General features: G+C 69.1%; 2 protein-coding genes across 2 annotated transcripts; one reads left to right on the top strand and one right to left on the bottom strand.

Annotated features, from left to right (window-relative positions):
* Window positions 1–6,212: 6,212 nt before the first annotated feature.
* JPH3 (junctophilin 3) lies at window positions 6,213–16,968 on the top strand. Its single transcript, XM_055146204.1, has 5 exons — window positions 6,213–6,850; window positions 12,975–13,752; window positions 15,216–15,340; window positions 15,478–16,244; window positions 16,330–16,968. Exons 1-5 carry the CDS (start codon window positions 6,469–6,471, stop codon window positions 16,408–16,410), a joined length of 2,133 nt encoding a protein of 710 aa, XP_055002179.1. The 5' UTR covers window positions 6,213–6,468; the 3' UTR covers window positions 16,411–16,968.
* A 544-nt stretch (window positions 16,969–17,512) lies between these two features.
* On the bottom strand, window positions 17,513–22,821 carry KLHDC4 (kelch domain containing 4). Its single transcript, XM_055146205.1, has 11 exons — window positions 22,599–22,821; window positions 22,405–22,483; window positions 22,106–22,204; window positions 21,542–21,678; window positions 19,706–19,798; window positions 18,888–19,044; window positions 18,730–18,805; window positions 18,436–18,650; window positions 17,962–18,358; window positions 17,770–17,880; window positions 17,513–17,693 (listed from the first exon to the last, which is right to left on the bottom strand). The coding sequence occupies exons 1-11, from the start codon at window positions 22,787–22,789 to the stop codon at window positions 17,647–17,649; spliced, it is 1,602 nt and encodes a 533-aa protein (XP_055002180.1). The 5' UTR covers window positions 22,790–22,821; the 3' UTR covers window positions 17,513–17,646.
* Window positions 22,822–26,480: the final 3,659 nt, after the last annotated feature.

Raw genomic sequence — 26,480 nt, 5'->3', positions numbered from 1 at the left:
CACCAGCCTGTTCCCTGCCCCCTTGGTGCCAGCCACATCCTCCCCCAGCCTCAGTCACCAAGTAGGGCCGGAGGGAAGCCGCGGGGAGGCCTGGGTGCTGGTGGGGCAGGGGCAGCCCCAGGTCCAGCCAAGGCCCCGCCAGGGTGTGGCCAAACACAAAACAAAGCCTTCCGCTGCCCTCGCTGGGCGTGGCCTCCTGGGGGGCACCAGCCTCTCAGCCCTGGGAACCGTTCCCCTGCCACCCCGGCCTTCCTGCCCCACAGGCGCTGGGCTGGCAGGGCGGAGGGCCAGTCCGGGTGCCCTGCGGCTTCAACAGGGGCCGGGGACCCTGGTCCAGCCTCCTGGAGGGTGCTGGGGGGTCCAGCTGGCAGGGCCTGACTCCGGGGGTGGCCGAGCGTCAGAACGCAGCAGACCACAGGCCTCCCCCGCCCCGTCTGGGCCCAGGCTCCGCCCGGCCGGGCCATCTGCTGCCCAGCCTCTGGGAGCCGCCCCGGAGCGCGTGCCTGAGGGGGGGGCGGCGAGCGTCCAGCTGCACGGCGTCGCCAAGCCGCCCCGACCGTCCGGCTGCTCATGTGGGCGCCGCCCCGACGCGGGGTCCAGCCTGGACATTCCCGTGTGGACGCGAGTCCCGTGGGGTGGGAGGCCTGAGGCCACCTGGGCTCCCCCGTCCTGCGGGCAGCGGGCTGGGGCCGTGCCAGGTGGCAGGTGAGCGGCAGATGGCGGCTGCGGGGACAGTCTGCAAGGTAATGAGGCGGCTCGTTCCGGCCAGCCCAGCCCCCGGCTCCGCACTGGAGCGCAGTGGGGGCACAGGGGTCGCAGCAGGGGTCGCAGCAGCCTGACGCGATGCCAGGCCTGGCCTCTGCCCTCCCGGGGCCGCCCAGTCCTGGCCGTGTCAGGAGCCGACCCCAGGGCCCGTCCAGACAGGAGTGCAGCCTTCCTGCGCCATGGCAGGGCTCGGGGCTCACAGCCCCTCGTCACGGCTCTGCGGGGCCACACCGGGGTCCCGTCGGGCGTCACCCACACACCTCCCGCCAGCTGCAGGCTGCACGGCACACACCGGCCTGATGTTGGGCGGCCCGCCCTAGCCCAGGGAGTGCTGGCGTGGCTCCCGTCAGGCCCCTTCGGGCCCCACCACGGGAGGCGCTGGCCTCCCTCACGGAGCTGCCCGAGTCGCCTGTCCCCGGGCCCCGGGGCCCCCTGCGGACACACGAGCGCCCGAGGGTGTTTGTTGAGGGAAGAAGCAAGCTCTCGTGGGCCCAGCCAGGCCCAGTCCACGGAGGATGTGGCCCAGGTGGCACGCTGGCTCGGGCGGGAGGCCCAGTGGCCAGGCCTCCCGGCCGCTCCCACAGGCGACGCGGCCACTCACAGCCCTGCGGGCCCAGCAGCCCCCTCGGGGGAGCGAGAGGCTGGGTGGGGTCTGGTCAGTGCGTGTGGCCGGCACTCATGCTGGACTCAGGTTTCTGGGCTCTAACCCCTCCGGCCACTCAGAGCCTCAGAGCACAGAAAAGGCCCCTGTGTCCCGTGTCCGCTGGCCGGTCCCCCGGGGGCCGGGACGCTGAGGCGCTGTGGAAGCTGCTCTGGGCCACGGCAGTGGCAGCAGGAAGCCCCGCGTCCTGGCTGCGCTGCCACCCTCGCCAGCACGGACGTGGGCGCTGGCCCCGGGGGGCGTGCGTGGTGCAGCCCCACTTCCCGCCCGCGAGTCCTGCTGACGGGGGACCTCGGGCTGCAGGGGTGCAGGGGAGGCGGAGGTTGTAGGCGGGGGGGGCGGGGCCCTGCTCCTCTCCTCGGGACCCCTGCCTCATGCAGAGAGGCCCCTGGGGAGAGGGCTGGCTGCAGGAGGGACCGCCCGCCCCTCGCCTGCCCTCAGGGGGCGCTTGGTGGGAGCTTCCTCTGAGTCCAGACAGGCCCTTGGCCCCGGGGTCCGCAGAGTGGACACAGGCCTGCTCTACGCTGTCACAGCCACCGGGACAGGCCCGGGCAGCCAGGCGTGAGCCAGAAAGTAACAGGAAAAGATCTGATGGGCCCGGGAGAGTCCGTGTAGGGCACACACCTGGCACGCCCGGGGGAGGGGTCCGTGTAGGGCACACGCCTGGCACACCTGGGGGAGTCCGTGTAGGGCACACGCCTGGCACGCCCGGGGGAGGGGTCCGTGTAGGGCACACGCCTGGCACACCCTAGGCTCTGGATCAGGCCAAGGCTGCCTGTCCCTCCCCTGCTCTGGAGCACTGTGGGGGGACCACCTCTGGGCCTGAGGACAGCGCAGGCCCTGCTGCGGGAGGCCCAGGGTCCATACTCAGCACCGGGGTCCCCGAGGACCATCACACGTGACCCCAGCGAATCAATAAACGGACCAGGAAGCAAAGGTCCTGCTGAAGGTGCCCCACTGCGGGCGCCCCGGGCCCAGGGCCGTGCGAGGCGGTGCCGAGGACGCCGGGAAGCAGGGCTGGGGGGCTCGCCCTGCACAGCCGGGTCCGGGATGACGCTGGTGAGTCTGGGAGAAGGCGTGGGAGAGGCCAGGCTGGCCGCAGAGGACGCGTGCACACGGCAGCTGCTGCCCAAGCCGGCCCCTGTGCCCGGGAAGCCCGGCTGGACCAGGTCCCAGCAGGAGGGCAGGCGGAGGCGCCGGGTGCATACGCAGGATGGGGTGGGCAGCAATCAGGGCCAGGGGAGGGCAGGAGTGGACAGCTGAGGGCCTGTCCAGGCAGCTGCAGGCCTGTGCTGTCTTGGCACCAGTGAGGAGACTCTCGTGCACGCTGGCACAACCCATGGTGTCAGGCATGGGCCACACAGGCATACCCTGTGCTCAAACACACACGCACAATCGTACAAATGTAAGAGCCATGTGTGCACACACATGCAACCTTCACGGGCACACATGGTTCACACACACAGCCACGTGTAATCATACACGGCACACACGTGCTTATACTCAAACATGCTCATACATGATAAACACACGTGCACACTAACACCCATATATATTCACACCCATAGACCCTCACTCACATGTGCTCGTATGCTCATGCATGCTCACACATACTCATACACACTCACCTCACACTCACATACTCATGCACACTCACACTTACACATACTCATACATGCTCATACACACATATTCATACATGCTCATACATGATAAACACACACGTGCACACTAACACCCATATATATTCACACCCATTTACCCTCACTCACACACATACTCATATGCTCATACATGCTCACACATACTCATACACACTCACCTCACACTCACATACTCATGCACACTCACACATACTCATACATGCTCATACATGCTCACTCACACTCATATACTCATTTGTTCACACACTCATATATGCTCATACATGCTCACACATACTCATACACACTCACACTCACATACTCATGCACGCTCACACTTACTCATACACTCATACCTGCTCGCACTCACACATGCTCATACACACTCACACATGCTCATACACTCATACATGCTTACTCATACTCTCATACACGCTCACCATGCTCATACACATACATGCTCACACATACTCATACACGCTCATACATGGACCTGCTCATAAACACACATACTCATACATGCTCACACATACTCATATGCACTCATACATGCTCACGCTCACACATGCTCACACTCACCGTGTGTACGCACGTGTGCCAAGGGCCACCCGGACAAACACGCCAACAGAGGAGGGAGCCAGAGCGCGCACCTCGCTTGCTGCGATGGGTCCCTGCATCCCCTCATTCTTGTCTCATCCTGGGCGGGAGAGGCCTGCGGGTGGGGCGGGGCACCCCTCTGCCGCCCCTCCTGGCCCTCCCTTCCCCTTTCTGCCCTCACGAGCCCCTGTGCTGGGCGGCCCCCCTGAGGCCCCGGGGAAATGCCGAGGGAGACCCAAGCACACAGGAAGGGCTCAGAGCCTGACACCTGGCCTCCTGCCGCCTGGCCAGGAGAGGAGCCTGTCCCCCGCTGGCGGGCTCAGGGGCTGCCACAGGCCCTGCCCGGCAGAGAGAGGCCGGGGACTGCTGTGGCGTGTGGAACTGGGTCCCAGGGGCCCCTCAGGCTGAGGTGAGGCCCCCGGTCCACGCCGCGCCCGGCAATGCCGCAGAGGGGCACAAAGCCACGGCCGCTCCCTGGGGCCCTGGGAGGGTGGGTGCTGCGTCCAGGTGCCGGGGGGCCGTGGGGCCGCCCCCCGACTTCCCGTCCTCTGAGGAGGAGGAACAGTTGCTGGCTGGGGGCGGCGCCTGGAACACAGCGAACTATTCGTGCTGGGAGATCTCAGTGCTCTGGCAGCAGAGCCCGCCGGGCGCACACGGGCTGGGGGGTGGGCCGCACACCCCCACACAGCGCAGGACCGGGCACGGACACAGGGCACTGTGTGTCCACGCCCGGGCGCCGGGCAGCGGCGAGAGACCCGGGCCCTGCCCTCGGGGTGGGCCAGGAGCTCCCAGGGGTGGGGGTCACACGTGACGACAGGGATGGCTGGCGACAGGCGCAGGCCGGGGGGACGGGAGAGTGCGTTCCGGCTGGCCGCCAGGCTCCCCCAGCCTGGACACTCGGTCCTGAGGCTGCACTGCAGCCGGGGGCAGCGGCGCCGACACCAAAGGTGCTTCTGCGGGTCCACAGGCCGGCGGCGGGCGGCTGGGAGCTCGCCTCACTCGCCAACTGGGGGACCTGAGCTTCCGGAGCTGGGGCGGAGGCGGGCAGGGGGCAGAGGGCCCAGCCGCCTGCCGACACTGGGACTGAACCAGGACGGGCACACAGGACACTCTGCTGGGGGCTGTAGGGGAGGCCGCGTCCAAAACCGCCCCAGGGACGGAAATGGCCCCTCACCTGGACTCCAGAGGGGCCTTTCCCTGCAGGCAGGGTGGGGGCAGGGGCGGGTGCGAGGAACCGCCTGGGCACAGGTGCTGGCCGGTTTGCAGATGCCAGTCGGCATCCAGCAGGGGCTGGGCCCACTGTCCCTGTCATGACCTGCTGTACTGCTGCTGAATCAGCACACTGCCGGGGGCTGCCCTGGGGAAATGCAGAGCCCAGGGAGCAAGGCCTGGGGGCGTTCTCCAGGTGCCCACCTCCCCGATTCGCCCCTGGAGCCCGACAAGGCCACGCAGCCAGGCTGTCCCCGAGGGCCAGAGAGACGAGTTCAGCCCTGGAGGGGAAAGGTGCAGGGCTCAGGGCTGGGGAGGGGGCTGCGGGCCCAGGTACACGGGACGTGGGGGCGGCTGCAGAGGGGCGGGCGAACAGCCTCTGGGCCCTCTGCGGGGATCCCAGGCCCCTGTGCCCCCACATGTCCTGGGATCAGAACCGGCTCCGGGCTGGCGGGGGCGCGGGTGTCCTCACTCACCTGCGGCGGCGCCCGGCACACTGTCCCGGCTCCGAGGCCCCCACGGGCAGGGGCGACACCCTGCCACCACCTGTGGGACTGGCGGTCCGCGAGGCGCTGGGGCCAGGCCAGCACGCGCCCCGGTGCTGCCCACGGCAGCCGGCTCCTGTCCCTTTAAATCCGACTCTCTAGAAAGGCGGGGTCGGGGCGTGGACCCCCGTTTCCAGGTCCCCGGCCCCGCAGGGGCGCGGCGGGCCCCGGGTGGGCGCGGGGCGGCGGGGGCGCGGGCAGGCGCGCGCGCGGGGCGGGGGGCGGCGCGCGCGGGGGTCGCGCGCGCGGGGGGCGGGGACGCGGGGCGCGCGCGCGGGGGGGCGCGGGCGCGGGCGCGCGCGAGCCGGGCCCGGAGCGCACGTCGCGCCGTCGCCGCCGCCGCCCGACCCGCCGCATTGCTGCTGCCGCCGCCGCCGCCGCCCCGCGCCCGGCCCGCGGCCCCCAATATGGTGCAGCCGCCCGCGCCGCCGCCCGTGCCGCCGCCGCCCGCGCGCCCCGCCGCCGCCCCGCGCCCGCAGCGCGGCAGCCGCAGGTGGGGGGCTGCGCCCCGGGCCTGAGCCGCGCGCCCCGGGCCTGCGCCGCGCGCCCCGCGCCCCCGCCCGCGCCCCCGGCCCTGCCCCGCGCCCCTGCCCCGCGCCCCCGCCCTGCCCTGCCCTGCTTCCCGGGCCTGAGCCGCGCGCCCCTGCCGCCCCCCTGCCCCGGCCCCGCTGCCCGCGCCCCTGCCCCGCGCCCCGGCCCCGCTGCCCGCGCCCGCGCCCCGCCGCCGGCCGCCCGCCGGCCGCTCGGGGCCTGGCGCTGAGCTGGAGCCGCGCGGCCCGCGCCCGGCCCCCCCCGCGCGCCGCTCCCGCACCCGCCGCCTCCTCCCCCCGGGCCCGGCTCCAGCGGGAGCGCGAGACGCGGGTCGCTCGGCGGCGCACTCGGGAGGGAGCGGTCGCCCCCGGCCGGCTTAGCTGCCCCCGGAGCGCGCCGCGGGAGCCGAGCAGCAGCCGCCGGGCGCGCACCGCGTCTCCGGCCCGCCGCGGCGCCCCCGCCTCGCCCCGCGCTTCCCTTCCCACCCTTTGCGGGGTTCGCGAACCGCGTTACATGCATGTCCAGTGGGGGAAGGTTTAATTTTGACGATGGAGGGTCCTACTGCGGAGGATGGGAGGACGGCAAGGCGCACGGCCACGGCGTCTGCACCGGCCCCAAGGGCCAAGGCGAATACACCGGCTCGTGGAGTCACGGCTTCGAGGTGCTGGGCGTCTACACCTGGCCCAGCGGCAACGCGTACCAGGGCACCTGGGCGCAGGGCAAGCGCCACGGCATCGGCCTGGAGAGCAAGGGGAAGTGGGTGTACAAGGGCGAGTGGACGCATGGATTTAAGGGGCGCTACGGGGTGCGGGAGTGCACGGGCCACGGCGCCAAGTACGAAGGGACGTGGAGCAACGGGCTGCAGGACGGCTACGGGACCGAGACGTACCCGGACGGAGGTAGGTGCGGCGGGCCGCGGGCCGCCTGCTTGCGGGGGGCGGTCGCGCCCCTCGGCCTCCGACAGGTAGCGCCGCCGTCGCGCCCTCCCGCCGGGCCGGGCCGGGCCGGCCGGGCCGCGCGCTCTTGTTTTCCTGCGCCGCGGGGCGCAGGGCGCGGGGCGCGGGGCGCGGCGAGGCCGGCGCGAGGGGGGCCGGGAGCTCGCGGGGCCGGGCGCGGCGGGCCGGGGGCGGGGAGCCCGGCCGCCCCCGCGGGACCCCGCGCCCGGAGCGGCCCGAGCGGGAGCCCTGTCGGGGTTACGCAACCGCGCGGCGGCTCGCGGGGCGGCGGGCGGGCGCGGGACCGTTAATTATATAAGCCCGGCGCTGCCCGGCGCCGCTCCGGCCGGTGCGCCGCGCTGACCCCGGCGCCCAGGCCGGCCCCGCGGGCGCCCTCGGGCCCGGCGGGCGGCCGTGGGCGTGTGCGCGCCTGCGTGCGCGGGTGCGCGCGTGCGCGGGTGCCCGGCGCGGCCCGGCGGCAGCTGAGGGAGGCGCGGGTGGGCGGCCGAGCAGCCTGGCGCGCCCAGCTGGGGAGCCCGGGACGTCGCCCCCTCCCCGCCCGCCCCGGGGCGCTGCGGGGAAGGGGTCTGGAGCCCCGCCGGCTCGTTCCCGGACCTCCTTCCGCACCAGCTGTTGGGACCGGCGGGCGAGTCCCTCGTGGCCTCGGTCTCGGACGTGCCGGCCCCCCAGGCGGGGGTCCCCGAGTCTGCCCGTCGCGGGCAGCGGGCGCACTGCCCACCGGCCCTGCGTGGAAGACTGTTGAGGCCTTGGAGCCTCTGCTGTCCGTGGCCGCGCCCCCTCTGCCCCAAGCGCGCCCCCTCTCTGCCCCAAGCCCCCCTCTCCAACCCATGCGCGCCCCTTCTCTGCCCCACGCCCCCTCTCTGCCCCATGCAGGCCCCCTCTCTAACCCGTGCCCCCTTCTCTGCCCCATGCGCGCCCCCTCTCTGCCCCACGCCCCCTCTCTGCCACAAGTGTGCCCCCTCTCTGCCCCATGCACTCCCCCTCCCCCTTGGCTGCCCTGGCCCCCCACCCTGCGGCCCTCTCTCTGCTCCACGGGCCTACTCTCTTGGGGTCACAGAGGGTGGGCTGGGTGAGTGCTGGGGCCTGATGGGCCTCTCGGGGTGGTTGTGGAGTAAGACCTGCCTCTGTGGGTGCTGGGGAGTGGACAGGGCAGGCCTGCAGGAGGGGTGGGGGCCGGCCTAGCTCTCGGCCCTGCTCCCGTTGCTGACGCGGGGAAACATCCGTGATTTCATGAATAATGCACGCGGCGGGCACTCTGCATCTGGCTGGGATCCGTGTGGCTCCATCTCAGCCGGGAGCCCTCCTGCCAACAGCTCCTCCAGGAGAGAGGCGGGCGCTGCCCGGGGTGCGAGTGGAACCACTTTGTGTCTGCTGGGGCGGCTGAGGACATGCAGAGGCCCTGGGCCCGGGGGTCCGGTTTGGATCTGGCGGGACGTTTGTCCTGCTGTGCGCCTTGGGCAGGTTACTTCACCTCTCTGAGAGGGTGTTTCTTCACCTGGCCAGAGGGCAGATGGGACCGAATGTCTGTTTCGAGGTGGTGGCTTGGTCGTCGCTGTCATTGGTGCTGGGGATGTCCAGGCACAGTGCGACAGGGACGGTCCCTCCCAGGCTCTCCTGCCCCCAGCAGGTGCCTGTCACCTGTGGCCCGTGTATAGCTCTGCGCGCCCAGCCCTGGGGTGGCTGCCCCCAGGTGCCTGCACCCCCCACACCCGGCTGACCCGGCTTTGCTCTCCCCGGCACGTTGGACCCCTCAGAGCAAAGCCCCCCCAGTACCATACCCCCCCGCACTGTGAAGCTCTGAGTCATCTGCGCCCGCCTCTCCCCTGAGATCCCCTTCCCCGCCCACACGCATCACACACGCCTGCGCACACAACCAACACACCTGTCACCCAGGGCCGCCTCCGCCCGCGCCCCCAAACACAGCCATGTGCGCTCCCCGCGCAACCAGAGCCGGCCCCACCCTGCAGCATGGACCGCGGCCGGTACAGGGTGGCCGCGCGGCCAAAGAGGCAGGGAGGGGTGCGTCCCTTCACTGCTCTGGCCCATGGCCACAAGGAACATCTGGGGGAGGAGAAAGAGGGAGAGAGAGAGAGAAGGAGAAAGAGAGGAAGAGAGGGGAGAGAGAGAGAAAAGGAGAACGGGAGAGAGAGAGAGGGAGAGAGGGAGAGAGAAGGAGAGAGAGGGAGAGAGAAAGAGAGAAGAAGAGAGAGGGAGAGAGGGAAAGAGAGAGGAGAGGGAGAGAGGGAGAAAAGGAGAGAGAGGGAGAGAGAAAGAGAGAGAAGGAGAGAGAGGGAGAGAGGGAAAGAGAAAGAAGGAGAGGGAGAGAGGGAGAAAAGGAGAGAGGGAGAGAGAGAAAGAGAGAGAGGGAGAGAGAGGGAGAGAGAGGGAGAAAGGGAGAGAGAGAGGGAGAGAGAAAGGGAGAGAGGGAGAGAACCCACCGCTGGTTCTCGGGCTCTGCTCAGAGCCGGGGGAGGGAAGAGGCTCCTGAGGTGAAGGGAAGGGAAAGCAAATAACTAGTTCTTTGTTGCCAAGAATAGCGGGGAAGGAGGGATCCAAGGCCCGCCCCTCCCCCCAGCCCTGCTGCTCCCCAGGGAGCCGGCGAGGGGTGCAGAGTCCGGGAGCCAGGAGCTGGGGGGCTGCCACAGCTGGAAGCAGGGTGCGGGTCAGGTGGAGGGGGCTGGGCGGCTCTCCCCGCCCCCCGTGCTGGCACACCCTCCTCCAGTGCGCTGGGTGCTGGCACCAGCTTAGCTCGCAGCGGCCCCCTGGGTGTGGCTCTGCTGTCCAGATTCGCGGGCGGGCACTGTGTGGGGTCTCCCCTCGCCCGGCTTCACTTGTGAGCAGAGGCGCCGTCGGTACCTTGGAGAGCGCCCGCCCGCCCAGGCCGCGCCTCCAGCCCTCAGCAGGGGAGCGGCCCTGTGCTCAGCCCCTGCCGCCATGGGGCCACGGACCCCACGGGGTTTGGCCCTTTGGACAGTGTGGGCCCCGCCTGGAGCACCGACCCGGGGCCCTTGGTGCTGGGTGGCCCCTGGGGTCACTCCCGCGGCTCTCGTGGAAAGGGACCAACTCAGGTGCCCGAGTCTGTGTCCTGTCACATTTCACTCAATCATCTTGCTGTTTTGCACCACGCCTGGCAGTGCTCGGGGGTCTGTCCTGGCTTGGGCCCCTGCGGGTGCCGGGACCAAGCCCGGGTTGGTCGCTGCGAGGCACGCGCCCTCTCTCCAGCCCCTGCACGTTGATTGGAAGGTGAATTTATACTAACGTGAGTGAGCTAAAACGTGGGCGTGCCTGGCTTTGGCCGCGAGAGCCTGTTCCACATGCCACGTCCTCGCGTGGCCAGTGCAGAGTGCAGGGACCTGTCCCAGCTGGTGCAGGGCAGCTCCAAGGCAGGCCCACGGCTCACACGCGGGCACTCGAGCGCGTCTGGGGGCTCCTCAGCCCTGGTCCTCCCCCTCTGAGCCACCTGCCTTGGGCTGCTGTGGGGGAGCCTGGGCGGGGCACCCCGCACACTGCCACTGGATGTTTGTTTAGGCTTTTGGGGTCACCCGTGGTGCGGGGACCATAGGGCCTGCCGGGGCGGACTCGTGGAATAGTTTCTGAAATGAAGTTGCGGAGAGCTGTGGGCATGGTGTAGGCCCACCTCCGGCCCTGCGGGAGAGCAGGGCTCGCGGAGACCTGCCCAGACGCCAGAGGTCTGCGCAGGACCGGGGTCTGAGCACCCCCGCCACGCCCCCGGCCCTTGGGACGCCTGGGGCTCCAGCTGGGCTGCGGCCTCGGCTGCTCTGAGCTGCCCAAACACGGCCCCCTACGGGCCTATCTAAGGGGGATGAGACCTGAGTGTGTCTCTGGGGGACACTTGTGACTGTGGGGGACACTGAATGACTGTGGGGGACACTGAGTGTGTGACTGTGGGGGACACTGAGTGTGTCTCTGGGGGACACTGAGTGTGTGTCTCTGGGGGACACTCAGTGTGTGTCTCTGGGGGACACTGAGTGCGTCTGTGGGGGACCCTGGGTGTGTCTCTGGGGGACACTGAGTGCGTCTGTGGGGGACCCTGGGTGTGTCTGTGGGGGACACTGAGTGTGTCTGTGGGGGACACTGAGTGTGTGTCTCTGGGGGACACTGAGTGCGTCTGTGGGGGACCCTGGGTGTGTCTCTGGGGGACACTGAGTGTGTGTCTCTGGGGGACACTGGGTGTGTGTCTCTGGGGGACACTGAGTGTGTGTCTCTGGGGGACACTGAGTGCGTCTGTGGGGGACCCTGGGTGTGTCTCTGGGGGACACTGAGTGTGTGTCTGTGGGGGATCCTGGGTGTGTGCGTGTGGGGGACACGCCCTGAGTGTCTGTGGGGGTGCGGCACCTCCATCTTCGTGCCCCCTGCCCCAGGCTGCGTCCCCCGCCCCTACCGGGTGCCCCGAGACTGCCAGTGGGTTTGGACTCAGCGTCTTGGGCGTGGCGTGTGGTGCTGTCCTGAGGTGCCGCCCAGCCTGCGGGGCCTCGTCCACCCCCAGAGGGTGCCGCCTGCCGCACAGCCCTGGAGTCCGTCCCGGGGCACGTCTGGCAGTGTTTGGGCACAGGGGACGGGAGCCCGCCCAGAGTCTCGGGAGTCACGGTCCTTGGGGGGTGTCTGCCGGGCTGGCCGGCAAGCAGGGTCGGCGCCGTCTGCCCCTGCCCCCTGCCCTGCTGTGTTGCTTCTCTGCACCGGGGGCCCTCGTGGTGTCCAGCGGCGTCTCCCTGCCAGAGCTCTTCTCCCTGCCCGCCAGGGCCCCGAGGGTCAGCTGGGGCAGGAGGGCCCCGACGGGAGGTAGGCTGTGGGCAGCTGGAGTCTGCACCCCACGTCTGCCCCTGGCCCGGGCAGCCCGCGGCTCCCCTGTGCCCTCACCTGCCCAGCAGCAGGACACTGGCCAGCGGCAGAGTGGCCCTGGGAATGTGCTCAGTGCTGGAGCCCCTCGTGGCTGGGCGCCGCCCCACGCTGCTCCCCAGCTCCGAGGGCCCCGGCTCCGCTTCCTTCGCACAGGAGAGGTGCCGCGCCAGGCTGGGCCCCGCATCCCGGGAGGCCTGAGCTCTCGCCTCAGCCTGTCACCCCACTTTCCCCCCAGGGCATTCTGCCAGGTGCCAGCTGGCCGTGCCCCTCCGTGCCCGGCCACCTGCCAGGGAAAACCGGGTGAGGGCTGCCCAGGGGCCTGTGGGGGGGTGTCCTGGACGCCCCCGCTCTGGGCTGCGGCAGGCTGGCGTGGGGCACTGGGTGGCGGGCACGCTGTGGGCAGGGGGCCGGGGTGTGTCCTGGGGGCCCTCTCTGGGGAGTTCTGGTCTGCTTTGGCTTGGGGCCACCTGGACAAGGCCTGCTCCTGACCCTGCACTCCGGGGGCGGTCCGTGGGTGCCTAGCTTCCGGCAGGCCCGCTGAGGGGGCAGCAGGGGGACAGCCCGAGAGCGAGAGCCCCCAGGGAGGCCTCGAGCCGCCCGCTGGGAGGGGCCGGGCAGATCCCTGCAGGCCCCACGCTGAGCGCTAATGACGGGGTGGAGCTTCCAGTAACTGCTCAGGGACTCGAGATCCTTCCGTAGACTAGGAGACAGCACAGGGGCTCTGGCCCAGGGGGAGCAGAGCCAGGGGGCACCCACAGGAGCCTCACTCAAGCCCCGCTCCCCATCTGGCCCTGTCCGTCGGGCCCTGGGCCAGTGGGACCCTCAGGTTGTGTCCTCTGGGCCCCCTCCCCTGACCCCCACGAGGCCCCTTCCGGTGTCACCGTGCCCCTGGGTCCCCTGGCCCACCAGCCCTGCTTTGGGGATCAGCTCTGCAGTGTCCGAGCAGAGCCCTGTCACAGAGGAACCCCCAGGCCTGGGGTGCAGGACCGAGTCCCCCTGCTCTCAGCCCGCAGGTGGCAGGGTGGGGTGCGCCCGCTCCCTCCACACCTCCTTTTTCTGAGGTTTTCCTTCCTCATGTCGGGACTCCCCAGGCAGGCGCCCCCAGGCTTCCCAGAGGGCCCGGAAGTGGATGTCTCGGCGACACCGCCCGCAAGGGAGGCCCGCGTGGCCCCAGCCGAGGTCTCACGAAGTGCCCTTGTCTCTGCAGGGACCTACCAGGGGCAATGGGTGGGCGGCATGCGCCAGGGCTACGGCGTCCGGCAGAGTGTGCCCTACGGCATGGCGGCTGTCATCCGCTCGCCCCTGAGGACGTCCATCAACTCCCTGCGAAGCGAACACACCAACGGGGCGGCCCTGCACCCCGACGCCGCCCCCGCGCTGGCCGGCAGCCCGGCCGTGTCGCGGGGCGGCTTCGTGCTGGTGGCCCACAGCGACTCGGACATCCTCCGGAGCAAGAAGAAGGGCCTGTTCCGGCGCACGCTGCTCAGTGGGCTCAAGCTCCGGCGCTCCGAGTCCAAGAGCAGCCTGGCCAGCCAGCGCAGCAAGCAGAGCTCGTTCCGCAGCGAGGCGGGCATGAGCACCGTCAGCTCCACGGCCAGCGACATCCACTCCACCATCAGCCTGGGCGAGGGCGAGGCCGAGCTGTCGGCCGTGGAGGACGACATCGACGCCACCACCACGGAGACGTACGTGGGCGAGTGGAAGAACGACAAGCGCGCGGGCTTCGGCGTCAGCCAGCGCTCCGACGGGCTCAAGTTCGAGGGCGAGTGGGCCGGCAACCGGCGGCACGGCTACGGCTGCATGACCTTCCCCGACGGCACCAAGGAGGAGGGCAAGTACAAGCAGAACGTGCTCGTCAGCGGCAAGCGCAAGAACCTCATCCCGCTGCGCGCCAGCAAGATCCGCGAGAAGGTGGACCGGGCCGTGGAGGCGGCCGAGCGGGCGGCCACCATCGCCAAGCAGAAGGCCGAGATTGCCGCGTCCAGGTAGGTGTGAGGCCGGGTGGGCGGGCGCCCCTGCCGCGAGCAGAGCCCGGTGTGTGCCAGGCTGGGCCGGCGGGTCATGGCTTCGAGGTCCACCTGCAGGACGGCGGGGGACGGCCATCTGCAGCCTGTGGGCTGTGTGGGACGGCCAGGCCTGCTGCCCGGGGCAGGTGGCCGGGAGGAGCCCTGGGTGCTGGCCAAGGCTGGGCCCCGGCTGGGTCTGGATCCTTCCTGAGGCCTGGGGACGTTCCCAGCTGGGTCGTGCTCCTGCGGGACTCCGCTCGGAAGCGGAGGGCGTGTGGCGGACATGGCCAGGCCTCAGGTGCCTACAGCGTCCCCCGCGCCTCGGCTGGCAGTGTGGGTGGGGTCAGACCCGGCCTCACATGTGCCAGCCAGGGTGTGACTCGTCCGGCCCGGGTGGGAGCGGAGGCCGGGTGTTAGGGCCATCCCACAGCAAACAGCGGTTCCCGGGAAGGAGTCAGGGCCGCTGGGGGGAGCCCTGAGCAGCGGCTGCTCTCCGGGCCTCGGTCTCCCCCCATGGTGCCTGCCTGCACGTGGAGGGGTCCTGAGGCTCCCCTGGGCGTGCGGGCTCAGGACAAGTGCTGACCTAGGGCAAGAGGGAGTGGTCGCAGCTGTTCCCCAGGGCCTCCCGCAGCCTGGATGCAGGGCAGGGGAGCACGTGTGCATGTGTGTGTGCAAGTGCCGTGTGCACAGATGCTGGCAGACACGTGCACACATGTTGCCTGCGTGTTGCACATCAAGCTGTGAGTGTTCCTACACAGAGGTGCCCTGTGACCCTTTGGTGGGCGCCAAGCGGTGCTGGCACGCAGTCTGCACTCAGGGAGTGTGGGTCGGCGTGTGGGTCTGGCGAGCCCGCAGGAGTCGGACGCAAAGGGGCCCCCACGTTGCACCCCAGCAGCGTAGCCTGGTGTCAGATCTCCTGGTGAGGCCATGGCCCCAGCACTGGGGGGTCCCCAGCCAACCTCCCTCCCTGTGGTGGGGCGTGGGGGGCTTCCTGGAGCAGAGCAGCTGAATCCGTTCCCAGCTGGGGGGCCTCCATGGAGGGTCCCTGCGTGTGGGTGTGGGGCGAGGGAGAAGGGGGCTGTGCAGGGAGGAAGGCGACACCACAGCAGGCTTGGGGTTACCAAGGTAATGGGGGCCACGATGCAGGGCCCCCACCTCAGGGACGTCACCGGGGTCTCACAGCAAACTGAGTATTGACCACCTGCACTCCGGGGGCCCCGGCCCCTCTTCTGTGCAAGCATGACACTGGGGGTTCTGTGGAACCTTCTAGAAGAAGGTCCATCTTGGCCCGGAGAGTGCGTGCATAGGATGGGCCAGTTAGGGGCAGCAGAGCCGTCGCTCAGTGCCCTTGCATGGGACCAGGTCCTGCCGAGCCCAGAGCAGGCCCCACCCCAACAGGGGAGCTGGGTCCCCGCCCAGCCTCACCGCCAGCCCCTCCTCAGGACATCCCACTCCCGGGCCAAGGCTGAGGCGGCGCTCACAGCGGCCCAGAAGGCGCAGGAAGAAGCGCGGATCGCCAGGATCACTGCCAAAGAGTTCTCGCCCTCCTTCCAGCACCGGGAGAACGGTGAGTGCGGCCCCGGCCTGACCAGCCCTGGGAACCTGCACACCGGCTGGTCCCAGCTAGCCCCTGTGGGGGTGTGGGCGGGGCCTGGGAGGGCAGCGGGCAGCTTCTGGCCATGACCCCCGTCTGCCCCGGCTAAGGGCTCGAGTACCAGCGGCCGAAGCCTCAGCTGTCCAGTGACGCCCTGGAGGTCACCTCCACGGGGACAGCCCTGCAGGAGAGCCCCGAGCTGTACCGCAAAGGCACGACGCCCTCGGACCTCAGCCCCGACGCCAGCCCCGACGCCAGCCCGACGCCCACCCCCCGCAACAAGCCGCCGCACCTGGCCCGGCAGGTGTCTGTGGACGAGGAGCGCGGTGGGCACATCCAGGTGCTGCTGGAGGCGGGGCCCGGGGACCACGCCCGCAGCGGCTGGGCCGAGAAGGGGGCTGCCCGGGGCTCCGGCCACAAGCAGCCCGGGAACCCCAAGGCGCGGGAGCGGCCCGAGTCGCCCACCTGCTTCTGGACTTCTCAGCCCCGGGCCGGAGCCCCGGGTAGCGGCGGCGTCAGGCTGGCCGAGCTGGACGAGCGGCCGAGCAAGTACGAGATGGAGCTGAAGCCCCTGCTGCGCGTGGACGCGGCCCTGCAGGAGCCGCAGCCCCAGAGGCGGCGCCCCAGCAAAGGGGCGCCCTGCCGGGGCTCGGGGGACGACCGGGCCTTTGGGGCGCAGAGACAGAGGGCCAAGGCCCAGAACAAGGAGAACGCCAGGCCGGCGGCCGAGCCCGCGGTGCAGAGACTGGAGAGCCTGCGGCTGGGGGGCCGTGCCGAGCCCCGGCTGCTGCGCTGGGACCTCACCTTCTCCCCGCCCCAGCGCTCCGCACCGGTGGAGTCCGACCAGGAGACGCGGGACCAGCTCAAGCCCAGCTCGGTGAGTGCCCCCCCGTCGCCCAGGGGAGGGGGGCCCTGGAGGTCTGCCCGGCGACGCCCGCTGACGCTGCCCTGCCGCCTTGCAGGGCTCTGCCCCCCTCCTGGTCGCCATGGTGATCCTGCTCAACATCGGCGTGGTCATCCTGTTCATTAACTTCTTCATCTGAAGGGCAGGCGCGGGGGGAGACCGAGCGAGCCCCAGAGGGGCGGACTCAGCCCGACTCGGCCTCCTCCCGGGATGGCGTGATTGGGGTATTATCACAGTTTGCCTTTTTTCTGGTAATGTTTTTGGATTTTAGTCAAACTCCTTTGCTTGTCTAACTCGCTGCGGCATGGCAGAGGCGGGCGCTCGCCGACCCTCAGCTTGGCGTGGGGGAAAGGGTCCCGGCCAAGCACAGCACGGCGCATCCCCGTGCCGGGTGGGGGCTGTCGGAAGGACCCACGTCGCGAGGAAACGGAGACCCCCACACCTGGTCCGGAGCCGGGTCCCCTCAGGCCCGGCAGGAGCAGGTCCTGGGGTCTCTGCCTCTCCCAGCCTTGACCCCTCACCCCACCCCGGAACACGGTTCCGGAATGCCGGGGCTTGCTCCTGGCCCTGCCCCCGCCGGCGCTGCGTCCGCAGACTGGGCGCTGCTTCCGTTTGCTGCCTCTGCCTCGGGGCAGCCCTTTACTACATGCACTGGATTGCTATATTTTTAACCAAATAAACTGGAGATTAGAGCATGTTCCAGTCCCAGGCCCGTCTCTGTTCCGCCCCAGCTCCACTGCCCCAGGTTCTGGCCTTGGCTGAGTCTGGGGAGGGCGGGAGGGAGGGGCCGGCCCGGCCGGACCCCGGGAGGCTCCCTGATGCCCTGGGCACGTGGAGGGGGCAGCAGAGTCCTGGCGGACAGGGAGTGAGCGCGCTGGCCCGGCAGCCTCGGCAGGCTGCAGACGCACCAAGGGCTGTCCGGGGCAGGGTGAGGGCTGGGGGGTGTGACTCCAGCGTGGTCGTGAGCGGGTGGGTGGCAGCTGCGTCTCCCCCAGACCCATGGAAGGGTCCGTGTGGCCTGATGCCCCCACCGGGGAGGTCAGGAGAGGTGACTTCCTGCTACCGCCCCAGACTGGGCAGGGATGTCGGGGGGGGGGGGGCCCTGCACAGCTCCAGCCTAAGTGGGCATCACAGCGGCCGACAGGACCCTTGGCCTGCTGTGCAACACGGCGTCCCAAGCTGTCCCCAGGGGTCCCCAGAGCAGCTCCCCTGGTCACGGAACGACCTTCCACACAACTGGGTGCCTCCCAGACCCTTTATTATCAGCTTCCAGTTCCTTCCTTAACCGGGACAGATGTGCCGGGGAAGCCGGGAAGGCAGGGTGGGGAGGGGCCGGGGTGTGCAGTCACCGAGGTCCATCCCAGTCAATGCTGCCTCAGTTCGTGCTCCCCTGCACCGGGTCCGCATGTGCTCCAGGGGGCTCTTGGGGGAGAAGAGGCAGCGGTAGGGGTGGGGAAGACGGGGCCCAGCCGACCCCCACCCTCCCGTGGGCACTCACCCTCGGCCTCCTGGTCACTGTCCCCGCTGCTGCCGCTGTCGTCCTCGTCCTCGTCATCCTCCGCCTCCTCACTGTCCCCCTCCGAGTCGGTGCCCTGCCACTCCTGTGTGTCTGGGGAACGAACACGGCGGCTAGGGCTGGGCTGGACACGGGGCCCGGGGCCTCCCCCCCCCACAGGCCGCGCCCAGGCACCTGGGTCGGCCTCCACCAAGACCGTCCACTCCTCCATCTTGTGCAGGTCCAGGGAGTACATGTCACCCAGCGTGACCTGGCGGTCGCCAGCCTCAAACATGCCGCCATAGAGGTAGAGGCGGCCGTGCTTCACGGCCATCATGGCGTTGGAGCGGGCGCAGGGCCCGGTGCTGGGCACCGCCTCCTGAGGGCGGGCTTCCTGGGGACTTGGGGGCCGGCCCGAGGGGCCTGAGCCGGCCAGCACCTGCTTGATGGTGACCACGGTCCCATCCTCGGTCACCACCTCCTTGACCACCTCCAGGGGCTGCTGGACACTGGGCCCGGCCTCAGCCCCAGCTGCCGCTGTAGGCTCTGCTCGCCCGCCCCGTCTGCGCTTCCTCTGCTCCGTCCTGGGGCCCTGGGGGCACGGTAGCCGGTGAGAAGCCCCGGCGGTCACCGGGCCCCGCCCACCCGGCCGCCCGGGCAGCGGCTCACCTTCAGCTGCCCCGGGAACCAGCGATTCTTGGCCGCGTCGTACAGGTGCAGGTCGCTGAGGAAGTCCCCCTCCAGGCTCTCCTCGTCCTCCTCGTCACAGACGCCCCCAAAAAGAAGCGTCTGCTGATTTGGGGTCACGGCCACCGAGAAACCAGACCGAGGTGTGGGCTTGCTGCCCGAGGGCTGGAGCCGTGTCCACGTCCACGTGCATTTGCCTGGCCGGGGACAGTGCGGATGAGGGGGCAGCCAGGCCCTTGGCACTGGCCTGCAGGACAGCGGCCCCGCCCGCCGTACCTTCTCGCCCCTCCTCCGCCCGCAGCAGGAACATGTCCGAGTGCAGCAGGCCTCTGTCCACATCCTTCTTGACGCGCTGCAGAGGACAGTGCGGCCGAACCTGGGGCTGCGGGCACGGAGCCAGCCAGCACCTGGCCTGAGAGCGGGCCTCACCTCACCTGCTTCGAGTAGCCGCCATACAGGAGGACGCCCTGCGGGCTCACGGTCAGCAGGCAGCCCGAGCGGGGACAGGGCCCGGTGCCCGCGGGGGCCAGCCTGGTCCAGGTGAAGGTGTCCAGGCTGAAGGCGTGCAGGTCGCTGTAGTAGACATAGTCCCTGTGCGGCAGGATACGGGCACAGTGAGCCCCGGAGGGAGAGGCTGGTTCGGGGGATGCAGCTCGGCCTCAGTGTCCCCCGTGGTGAGAACACGACTCCACATTCTGGACCCGGGGCGCCTGAGGCTGGGGAAAGGGCCTGTGCTTTCCGGAAGGGGCCAGAACTGCTGGCCTTGGGTCCATGCACACTGCAGACCAAGTGCAGAACAGACTTGGGGGCACACTGGCAGTGCTCAGGACCCTCTGGGGTGCTGTGTGTCCTCTCTGCTGGGCTGTTCTCTCCGGCCCCAGGAGCAGTTCCAGACTGGTCTGCTACACGAGGGCAGTGACCCAGTCCTAAGGGCCCTCAGACCAGGCCACAGGCTGGGACAGGCCAGAGGCACCACTGTCACGTCCCCTGGCCCCTACACTGAATGGGCTCTAGGCACCCAAGCCATGACAGGTGAACATTCTAGAAAGAAAAACGAGACCAAACAGACAAGCGGCCCCGTGGGAGCATCTAGACTAGCTAGGCTGCGGTCAGTGCGGACAAAGGGACCCGGTGCCACCATGGGGCTATTCTGGGTGATGTAGAGTATGAGCCCCACTCGGGAGCCCGTCCCAGGCAGAAGGGGCACGGGAGCACAGGCGGGTGGCCCTGGAGATGCCCCCGGGGGACTGACCTGCTACTCTCGTGGAAGCCCCCGAACACGAGGAGATGCTTCTTCCAGGCCACCATCCGGTGTCCACTGCGACCTGAGGGGCCGCCTGCTGCCCTGCAGTGGCGAGAACAGCACTTCCGGGGGGCTTCTGACCAGCGCCTCGGTGCCGGGCCCGAAGGTAGGACTCCCCACACCCACCGCCACAGGGGATGGGCAGGGGCCTGGAGTGATAGCACAGCGGGGAGGGCATTTGCCTTGCACACGGCCGACCCGGGTTTGATTCCCAGCATCCCATATGGTCCCCCGAGCACCGCCAGGAGTAATTCCTGAGTGCAGAGCCAGGAGTAACCCCTGAGCATATTCGGGTGTGACCCAAAAGAAAAAAAAAAAAGAATGTGGGAAGGTGGGCGGAGCGGATGGAGAGCCCACTCTGCCGCACGCATGGAGGCGGGGGATTCTGGGCCCCAGGCACTGCCAAGAGCGGCCGCTTGACGGCCGAGCATGGCCAAACAACCCAGAATTAAAAACAAGCCCTTACGTCCCTGACCTCCTGCAGGCTCCACTGCAGGTACAAAACTGGGAGCAGACGCCCAGAGCCTGCGTGAGCCAGACAAACGGCCATGGACACACAAGCCCAGGGCTCCTGGGCTGGCCCCATCCACCTGGCCCGGAAGCAGGCGAGGGCTGCCCACGGGGGCTGCCACCCCTGGGTCTCTACCCTACTGGGAAATGCCAGGCACGGAGGGCTCAGCTGTGGGCGGCCGCGGACAAGCACCACCGTCCTTACACCGGCAGAGACTCGAGACTCCATGTAGAAAATGGAAGCCCAGGACACGGCCACGTGCCAGTCCAACAGAGCCCCCCTTTCTCACTGCTGCCGTGCCATGGCCGGGACAGGGGAGGGCAGCACGCAGAGCCCCCATGGACGCACCCCCCCAACCCCCCCAGCACCCCCAACATCACACCCAGACAACCCCCACACCACAGACCAGACACACCCCAGACACCCCCACAAGCCCCCCCACACCATACGCCAGATACCCCCCCACACACCCCAAACAGGAACACACCCCGCCCAGACCCCCCCACATCACACTCACAGACAACCCCCCTAGACACACCATATCCCCCACACCCCACACCCCCCCCATACATCCCAGACACACCACACGCCATACCCCACACACACACCCCACACCACATCACACCATACACCCTCCACACCCCCATACCACATCCCCCTAACACACGCACATACATGTACATACACACACCACACACACGTGCACATGCGGGGCGCCTGGTATCGGCCAGCAGCAGCCTGAGCAGCCGCCAGCCCAGGGCTTGCGCACAGCAGCTCGCGCTTGGCCGACAAATCTGGGGGGACTCGTGTCCCCCAACTCTCGGGCATATCTGTCCCCACCAGACCCCCGGGTCTGGCTCTGGAACAGGGACCCGATGGAGCCCCCCATGGAGGCCCCTCGCGGGGGGTCCCTCAGCCTGAGGGGCTGCAGCCGCCAGGTACGCTGCCTGGCAGTGCTACAAAGCTGGCACCTGGCTGGCTGCGGAGCAGGAAGCACCAGAAGCCACCGCAGCCCCTCGCCCAGGGAGAGAGATGGATCTCCAGCTCAGACCCCGCTCCCTCCTCCGAGAAAACTGCACACAGGCGCTCACACACATGCTCACACGCACGCATGCACGCACACACGCGCACACACACGCGTTTCCCGCTGAACTGGGACTCAAGTCCCTGAAGCATCTACGAGGGTCAGTGAACCAGGCCCGCCTGGGCTTGACAGAAGAGGGGACTCCGCACCGGTGACACAGACAGCAGGGGGCTTCCTCCCACGGCCTCACCTGACTTGCTCCCACTTCCTGGTGGCGAGATGCAGCACCCAGAGGTCCTTGTAGTGGTAGAACCGCTCCCCGTCGGGAGACGCGAACTCCCCGCCGAAGATCCACAGCTGCCCACCGCCCTGTGGCACTGCCACTGCCTGGTAGAAGGAGGGTCCGGACAGAGAAGAGAAGGTGGGTGAGAAAAGAGAGGCAATGAGAAGGTCACAGATGGGAAGTCACAGGCAAACAGTGGAGGCGTCACGGCACGAGCACCAGCTTCCCAGGGTGCTGGGCCCCAGGACAGCTTTGGGTCCCATTCTCCCTCGAAGGACCCCCACAGGGAAACCAATGAGCATGCGTGTCCAGGGACAGGCCACTGAGGCAGAGGACGGTGCAGGAAATTCCAGGGAGGTAGGGGTGGGGGGGAGGTTGGAGCCGCAGCCCCACCAAGGAATCAGTGTAAGTTTTATCTTCATCTACCTTCTAGACGATTCCCCAGGCCTGAGAAGCAGGTACCAACTACCAGCGGAAGGTGCAAGTGCAAGGGGCGGGACCCTCCTTCCTGGGGAGAGTGCGGACACCGACCTGGTGGGCGCAGCGCCTTGGCGGGGGCCCGGGGATCTCGAGCCTGGTCCAGGCATCCTTCTTAATGCTGTAGACGTAGAGCTCGTTATACAGGAGCGTCTGCGGGAGGAGGGGGCTCGGCTGGGGGCACCTCCACACCGGGGGAAGCCGGCACGGGGTGGGCCTCTGCCCACGCGCCTGCCTCCCCCGCCCCAGGCTGACGCTGCGCGAGCAGCGGGATCGGGGCAGGCGCGTGTACGACCCCGAGCCAGCCGGGGCCGAGTCTGCGCAGTGCCGGCCGTGGCCCCCCAAGCCTTTACCTTGCGGCCGTTGAAATATTCGCCTCCGAACAGGAGCAGCTCGTCCTTCTCGGGATGGGCGGAGAGCGACGCGTGCAACCTGCGGGGACGAGCGGCCGCCGGCCGGGTCTGAGGGCCGCCCCCCCCCCGCGGCACGCCCCCCGCCCCCCGCCCCCGCCCCCTCCCGGCCGCGCGCCGGGACCCCGCGGCCGCACCTGGGCGAGGGCGGCGCGCTGGGCGTCTCCTGCACCTGCGTCCCGCGGGCGTCCAGCGCCTGGAAGTGCGCGATGAGCGCCTCCAGGTCCTCGTCGTCCTGCCGCGCGCGCCGCGACACCTTCCGCTCCACCCTGGCCGCCGTCTTCTCGGCGCCGCGGCCCTTCCTCTCCTTGCGCCCCTTCTTGCCCATCGCGCCGGCGGCCGCGGGAGCGCCCGGCGCGCCGGAAGCGCGTCACGACGGGCGGGGCGAGGGCCTCGCGTCACTTCCGGGCGCGCCGCGGCCCCGCCGCAGTCCCCGGAGCCCGCCGGCGGGTCCGGAGCCGAGCCGGTGCCGGGGCCCTGCGGGGTCTGTCCGGCGCGCTGCGGACCCCTCGGACGGCCGCCCCCGAGGGGGTGGGGACGGCGGCAGCGACAGGGACAGGCGGGGGGACCGCGGCGGGCGCCGAGCCGGGCAGGGGCGCCCCCCCCAACGCCTGCGCCCCGGGTCCCGCGTCTCGGCGAAGCCCCCCAGCAGGCGGCGGAGGCGCGGGACGCCGGGGCTCGGCCGTGTTGGCGGGACCGAGGGGACCCTGCAGGGGTCTCCACCGGCGAGGCCCGGGCTGCCCTCGCTGCAGCCCCGCCGGCGCGGCCCCTTAGGCCCTGCTCGGAGGGGGCTCGCGCCTCGCTTCTTTATTCTTTTTATTTCATAAAGTAGTTCACAATATCTGATTACGTTTAATATTCTACTTTTTTAATTTTTAAAACTTTTTTTCTTTTTTGAGTCACACCTGGGGATGCACAGGGGTTACTCCTGGCTCTGCACTCAGGAATTACCCCTGGCGGTGCTCAGGGGACCGTATGGGATGCTGGGATTTGAACCCGGGTTGGCCGCGTGCAAGGCAAACGCCCTCCCCGCTGTGCTATCTCTCCAGCCCCACCACCATTACACCTTCCTACCACCCTGTTTCGGGAGTTTCCATCCCAAGCCCCAATGCCTGCCCCCAAGCGGAACCGAAATAATATAATCTGCCCCTCTCAGGGTGGTCGCGGCCTCTCTGAGTCCCGTCAGATGCGGTGCAGTACTTGGAATACCAGGCGGGTGTGTCCTATGAGGTGTCCGCAGGTGCGGCCGCAGGGTCCAGGGAAAGGTTTCCTTGTGGGCGAGGCTCTGCCCAGCGTGTGGAGAGCGGCCGTGGGCCTGGCTGCGGGGGAGGGTCTCACCCGCCCCCTTTGGGGCACCCCGAGTGAAGCAGCCTGGCGCGGGGCCCAGCGGCATGGCCATGCTTCGCCTAACTTCTGACGTCAGTTCCGGGTCTCCCGGTCCCCACAGCCAGCCCACCTGCTGCTTTCTCTGTGGGACAAGGGAACCTCTAGGCCTGCTAGCCTCCCTCATGCGCACTCCGCACGTGGGGTGTTCCCACCCTGCCCCCAGCACAAGGCCCCCCACCCTGCCCAGTGAGTCTCCTGTCCGAAGGTCTACAGGCTCCTTGGTCCTGGTTCCCTGGGCTAGGGAGGGGGCCAGGCTCCACCCGGGGCCTGACCTCGTGCCCTGTGCCGAGCCCTGGCCAGCCCCAGGGGCAGCGTCCAACACAGCCACAGAGGCCCCTTCAACTCAGCATAGGAGCTCGCCGGCCCCCCAGAGCAGGGAAGCAGGGACAGAAACTGGCTCCTCAGTGGCACCTGGAGCCCTTAGCCCCGACCCTTCTGCTGCCCGCCACCCAGGGCTGCCTGCAGGGGCCGTGTTCCTGGGACCTTGGTCCAAGGCCCTTCCCCACCATGGTTTCCCCAACATCCCCAGAGCACCCAAGAGCTCGGACATAGGCTCCTGGCGTGCGGGTCATGGGGGCTTCCTGCTGGTCAGTATTTTACTTTGTTTTACTTTAGGTTTGGGGCCACACCCAGAGGTGCGGTCTCTGCTGCTGGGGCTCAGGGGACCCTGTGGTTCCGGGTTGGACACCCATATTGGAACCCAGGTTGGGTGCACTTGGGGCCAGCACCTCAGCCCATCTCTCGGGGGATGGATCCTGGGCCAGCTGCACGCAAGGCCAGCGCCTCACCCTGTCTCTTGGCCGATGGCATGTCCTGCTGTGCCAGATCAAAGACCAGAAACCACGCAAGGTGGAATCAAAAGGGAAATTCAGAAGTTCTTACAAGGGACTGCACCTTCCCCACCTGGTCGAGATAGGATGGAGACCTGTGTCCTGTGAAGAGCCGAGGCACACTGGCCGGGCCTCTGTAGCGCCTGTTGGCCCGCCCACTCTCCGTCCCTCCTCCCCTCCGCCCTCCCCTCCCTCTCCTAGCTACGCAGGGCCCAGGGCAGGGGGCTGGGGGCTGCGGCTGTGGAAGGTGCGAGCAGACAGAAGAGAAGCCAGGGAAGGGGAGGCCGCCGGGGGTGGCTGGCCCTGGGGTGGGTGCAGGCCCTGCTTGGCCTCAGCTGCTTCTCATCTGGGTCTCCAGGGGACCTGCCTGAGCTCACGTCCCTCTCTGAAACCTCCAGGTGGCTGGTGGGTGGCGAGGGGACAGCAGAGACACCCCACCCCTGTCGGGTGTCCAGAGGCAGGGCACAGTGGGGGGCTCAGGCGCCCCCCTCCCACCAGACACAGGCCCACAGGCGGCATCAGCCCGGGGTTCATCACTCCCGCGGGACACGCACCCCACACCTCCAAGACAGCTGCCTGGCTGGCTAGTGTTCCCCAGTCATCCCAGGACCCCGAACCCCGCAGTAGTCTGGGGCTGTTCAGCAGGGAACCAGACCCCCCCCACGGGGAGGTGTTACATGCATGGCGTGGTGGGCGGGGCTGAGGCTGGTGGTGATGGTGACGGCCACGCGAGAGAAATGGTTCGCTGCAAGAAAAACAACTGGTCCCCTGGGACGGGCCTGGCCGCCACTCTGAGGGCTGGTGCACGTGCTCCCGGTGCCTCACGCCCGGTCCTGTTCTTGCTCGGACCCCACTGTGGCCGACCCCCTGGGAGGGGGTATGAGCGCAGGCCAGCACTGGGCAGCAGCGTAAGAGGGCGCGTGCCCGCTCCTTGCGGGCCTGGGCGGGAGCGGTGGCCGCAGACCCAGCAGAGGGCGCTCCAGCCCCCACGTGCACCGCGGCCACAGCGCTGCAGTGCAGAGCTCCCCCTGAGCCCGGCGGCGTCCAGGCAGCTGCTGCCAGCTGGCCACCAGCCTGCCCTGACCCCCGCCCCGGGCAGGCGGGAGAAAGGACACCTTTGTCGGTGCAGGTGCAGGCCCTCAGCACTCAGTGCACTGCGGGCGCGGGGCCCGTGTGGGCCTCGAGGGCCAGCGGGCGCAGGGTGGCCCCAGTCCTCAGTGCCTGCACACTGTGTGTCACCGGCTCTGGAAACAGACCCAGAGGCTCCTGCGGACACGCCCAGCCACCCTGCAGCCTTGCCCGCATCACACGGAGCTCGCGCCTCTGCCTCCCTGACCACAGGCCACACACGACACACGCATGAGCGCGCACACACGTATGCACATGCTCCTACATGCCTCCCCCCTCCCTCTCTGGCTGCCCCCAGTCCCCAGGGCTGGCCACCGGTCACTGCCACTCCATCCCGCTGATGTTGCCTGACAGCGCTACTTGGGGCCCCCCACGGGCCGACCCGGCCCCTCCAGACACCTCCTGCTTCATCCTGCTCCTGAGACCCCCAAACATCGGCGTTTTACTCCTCCATAGGCTCCGCAGGGCCCTGGAAACAGGGTTGGGAGAAGGTCCCTGGCAAGCCTGGTGCTTAGGCCCTTTCTGACCCCTGGAACAGACCCCCATGACCTCACGACACCCACACTGGCCCCATTTCCCCCCAGGCCAGGGGCACTCACAGATGTGGACATCTGGCCATTGCCTGGTTGGCCACTGTAAACCTGGGGCCAGAGAGGTAACACAGAGGTAGGGCGC

This window comes from Sorex araneus, chromosome 8, assembly GCF_027595985.1.
Source record: "Sorex araneus isolate mSorAra2 chromosome 8, mSorAra2.pri, whole genome shotgun sequence".
Classification (NCBI taxonomy): domain Eukaryota; kingdom Metazoa; phylum Chordata; class Mammalia; order Eulipotyphla; family Soricidae; genus Sorex; species Sorex araneus.
This window is presented reverse-complemented; position numbering and strand designations above follow the sequence as displayed.